General features: G+C 40.9%; 1 protein-coding gene across 1 annotated transcript in view; it reads right to left on the bottom strand.

The window, feature by feature from the left end:
- The window catches only part of LOC109506862 (uncharacterized), an 8,209-nt gene extending 4,444 nt beyond the window's left edge, over window positions 1-3,765 (bottom strand). Inside the window, exons 1-4 of the mRNA XM_019855878.1 lie at window positions 3,572-3,765; window positions 1,533-2,134; window positions 1,222-1,332; window positions 464-525 (exon numbers count right to left, since the gene is read on the bottom strand). Of these exons, the coding sequence (XP_019711437.1) occupies window positions 464-525; window positions 1,222-1,332; window positions 1,533-2,124 (765 nt within the window). The 5' untranslated portion in view covers window positions 2,125-2,134; window positions 3,572-3,765. The remainder of the gene's footprint in view (window positions 1-463; window positions 526-1,221; window positions 1,333-1,532; window positions 2,135-3,571) is intronic.
- Window positions 3,766-4,252: the final 487 nt, after the last annotated feature.

The following is a 4,252-nucleotide window of genomic DNA, read 5'->3' on the forward strand; positions in this document are numbered from 1 at the left end:
ACAGGTTTTCCAGCTACGTCCATGAACATGTACTTCGACTCTCACCTTGTTTGAAACCCGCGGTTCTCAGTGTCCACCTTCCGTTTTGCCATTTTTGATGGGTATCTGAAAGCTAATGTCACTGTTATGGGAACGACTGCTAGACTAATAAATATTTAAATAAAGCGGCCGACTGCTTGGCGCGTCACCGTTGCATTGTGGGAAATGTAGTATTGGTGCGTGTAAAAGATCTGCGGGCTCTCGGCTTGCTGCGGTCCGCGGGCCGGTTCGAATAATAAATCAATATCATCCCAGGGGCCACTGAAAACATTCTCGCGGGCCGGATTTGGCCCGCGGGCCGGCACTTTGACATATGTGATGTAGCCTACCCACCTGCTTAATATTGATGATGAATCGTGTCAGTGAGTAAAATGTGAAATGAAGAGTAGATTTGTTAGCATCTGGGTGATGGCCACTGACTGACCTTGCCGTCGATAGCGTCTCCCTGCTCCTTTGTCAAAGCAATGATCCGGTTGATGACTTCCTCTGCGGAGATTAGGGGGCAGAAAAATGAACAAGAAGTTGAGTTCATCTGCCTGACAGCAGCCTCTACCATCCATCCATTTACTGACCTACCTACCTACCTACCTACCTATTGATCTTTTTAATCTGCCCATCTAACATACCTTTATTATTATTTATATTAATTTGAAAGCAGCGCTGCCCAGTCATTCTACCATCTCGTGCATGGGCTTAACCGGTCGGGCCATTGATAAGGCCATTAGTCGACTCATTGCAACAGAACACATCATTAAGATTTGATCATTCTCAGCAGGCCTTCCAGCTTGAGTCAGGTACATGGACAGAGTTTTAATATTCATTTTCTCAACAACCGACTTGATTGTGAGAAATTCGTTCCCCAGGTAACGTTAGCGAATGTCCCGGTAGGTCGGCACTTTATGGCTTATGGTGTTGTTCCGTTTGTGGAGATTGCAATGTTCAGTTGATTTCTACTCAAGTTCAGGATGCGGTTGCACAGCCAAAATGAAGGCCATCCAATGTTTTCGCAATCATTACATATTTCCCACACTGACTGCCAGCCTTTTATGCTCCAGTCCTGCAAAGCATCGACACAGCTAGCATACGGGACTGGAATTAAGGTTTCTGAGCTCTCGATGAGTTGGGTTGTCAAGTATGTGAACCACTCTATAACATTATGAAAACAATACCCAGTGTCCTTACCATCTGACATAGTGTCCAGCTCATCTTTTTCCTTGACCTCGTGGAGAATCTTCTCCAGTTCCTCGGACACTTTCTCATAGTAGGAGATGGTCGGTTCCACGCTCACCACAGCTGAAAATCAACAACAGGACATTAGTGAAAGGCAATGCACACTTTCTAACAAACCAACGATTCCCACCCAGCGTATCAATAGGGAATCAGTTTATTTATTGGAAAATCATTGTCACTGGCATCGATAGATGCCAGTGACGTGTCGTGACAAGGCAGAACAATGAAGTGCTCGTCATCCAGATGTGGTTGTGAAATCATACCTCCGCTGATGTCTGCAGGGTTGAACTCCTCTTTCTTGTTGGTCATAATAAGGGAAAGACGCCTCTTGGAGAACCTTCTTCTCAAAGTCTTTCTCTTTGAGGACTTCTTCTTTGTCGAGGAGGCCGGACTCGAGGCGGGCAAGCACACGGAGGTGTAGTCCGCGTCATCGTCGGACGCCTCTGGAATGTCTAACGGACACTCCTGCTCCTCGGCTTTCTCCTCAGTGCTCCTCCGCGAGAATAGACCCAAGAAGTTCTTCCACAAGGAGGGCTTTTTGTTCTTCTTGGACTTCTTGCTGACCTTGCCCTCCGACACCATGTCCGGGGGAGTTTCGGCGGGAGCGAGCGACCGGAAAGTACCATCGTTCAAATCATCGGCCAAGTGAAAGGAAGGGTTGCTGGAATGTCTCCGGTGCCTTTTGGGAATGGTCACCCATTTGAGTTTGCGCTCGGGATGCTTGACTCCAAGTGACTCATCATTGAGGCTTAGGCTGCGTTTGACGTAGACTTCCAGAAGACGGCGCGTGTCGTTGGGTGCCACTGAAATCACAGGACTGTTGTTGGTCCATCGATGGGCTGTTTCGTCCTCCATGGCGGGACAACTGCAATCACAAGAGAATATGGCACACTTTATCTAAATCATCCATTTAAGTTAATCATTGTATCTATTTTGGTTTATGGTTCAAGAATTTTTTTTTTGCTTCACTTGCAAAACAAGAAACCTTTTTTTTTACTTAATTTAATGAAAAAAAGAGTAAACTGTCAATAATACAGTATACTGTTATATTATTTACTTTTTACTTATTTTTAGTTATTCTTTATTTTCATTATTTGCTGGTAGTATACCTTTTTATAATTTCAAAAGTTGCTTACCTATTTAAAAAAAACTTGACTTCTATCAAAGTGCTTCACATTATATGTACTGAATATTAATGTTTTTTGGAGCAATAAAATTTTAATTGATCGATAATAAGAAATACTGCCATAACTAATTCCGCTAAAAGCTTTTCTAAATTTTTCATATCCGTGTTTACCGTAAGTGACTCACCTTTCTAGGAAATCAACAGGATGTAAGTCGTTGCATTTGAGGCTTGTTACTACTCAATAAAAAATGTTTTTGTCACATTGCGTATTAAGTGACATATGACTCAGACAAAAGACAGCACAGCTGTCATAGTAAAGACAATTAAAACAGAGTATTATACAACAAATACAGGAAATGTTTTGAGTCTTTTTTTATTCAAAAAAAATTATTTGGTGTACATTTTACAAAATGAAATAAATATAAATTATGTTCTTTCACATTATCTTAACATTTTCTGTGTATGCGCGCGTGCGTGTGTGTGTGTGTGTGCATGCTACAGTTGCTTGTTTAACTCCACTGTATTCAGATTTTTTGCTGCAAGTGCATTGATTGGATTTATTTCTTAATACTTAATAATAATAACATGCATTTCATGATTTTTTTTTTGTTTGAATCTAATGCATCAAAAACAAATAACATACTCCAACTTACTCTAAATTTTCTTGCATTCAGGTCAACAAATAGATACTCAAATTAGTATTGTTATTATTATTTGCTGCCAGTAAACTTTTAACAGTACTTTTAATTTGATAAATTATGTCCCTTTTACCTTTTTGACGCTTTGCTGACTGGACCCAAACCATTTCTGTATGCATTGCACTTACTCTATAACTGAATCCATAGCAAGCAAATAACTTGCTCCGATACAATTATTTGCGTTTGGAAAACAAAAATGAAACAGCCGTCTTCTAAAAATTTGTGGAGAGTATAAAAAGTGACATACAATGCAAAGCGTTTGCAGAAGCGGAGAACAGCTCTTGCATTATTAGAAATAGATGCACAATAAACACAAATGTTGATTTATCATAAAAACCAGCTGAAGTAATCCTGATAAACTTCTGTATGATATAACTGGAGCAGCATTCAGTTTAAACAATGATAGAATGGACACAGTACAGTAATACCATTGCCGTGCATTGATATTATTTTCAAAAGATCAAATGACAAGACTCACGTAGTGAAGTGTGTAGAGGTGATGGTCAACTGTCGAAAATTGACTGCGTATGTTTCTCTGTTTACGCTTTCAAATGAGGAACTCGACACTTTTGCTGCTTCTTCTTGTATGTCGGCCGTTTCTCCGCTCCACTTCCTTACCTGAACTTGTGTGACGCAAGCACCAATGACAGGCCAGGGGGCGGGGACGGAAAGCCCCGCTCACCTGAACCAACAGGCTTCATGCCTGTATTAGGCAACCTTTCCACGATTGGTCCTGGCCAACTCTCTGGACGTAACAATTGGCTGACCCACTTTCTATTCGTCTTTTTCTATTCTGTTCATCCAGTTTCTGCCCTCCATGGCATTAATTAATAGGATATGCTGATATAATACAATCATTCATTTTCATTTCATTTCATTTCATTCATTCATTCATTCAAGTCCAAGATGGCGCCCGAGTAGGCAGCCATCTGCTTAAGAATGCTGTCAATAATATTTGATTTGTCAAAAATTACATTTTTATACATATATACGACATGTGGATTTCATGCTGAACCACAAAGAAGACCGTCACGACTGAGCTACTCTAATACAGTTTTTTTTTGGGGTGGGGGGGGGGGGGTTCACAGGAGTTAACACAATACAATACATTTTTATTTATAGAGTGCTTTGACCAAGGCTGTGGTCGTGTCGTGGTTTG

Source organism: Hippocampus comes, unplaced genomic scaffold (genome assembly GCF_001891065.2).
Source record: "Hippocampus comes isolate QL1 unplaced genomic scaffold, H_comes_QL1_v1.1 scaffold17, whole genome shotgun sequence".
Taxonomy (NCBI): domain Eukaryota; kingdom Metazoa; phylum Chordata; class Actinopteri; order Syngnathiformes; family Syngnathidae; genus Hippocampus; species Hippocampus comes.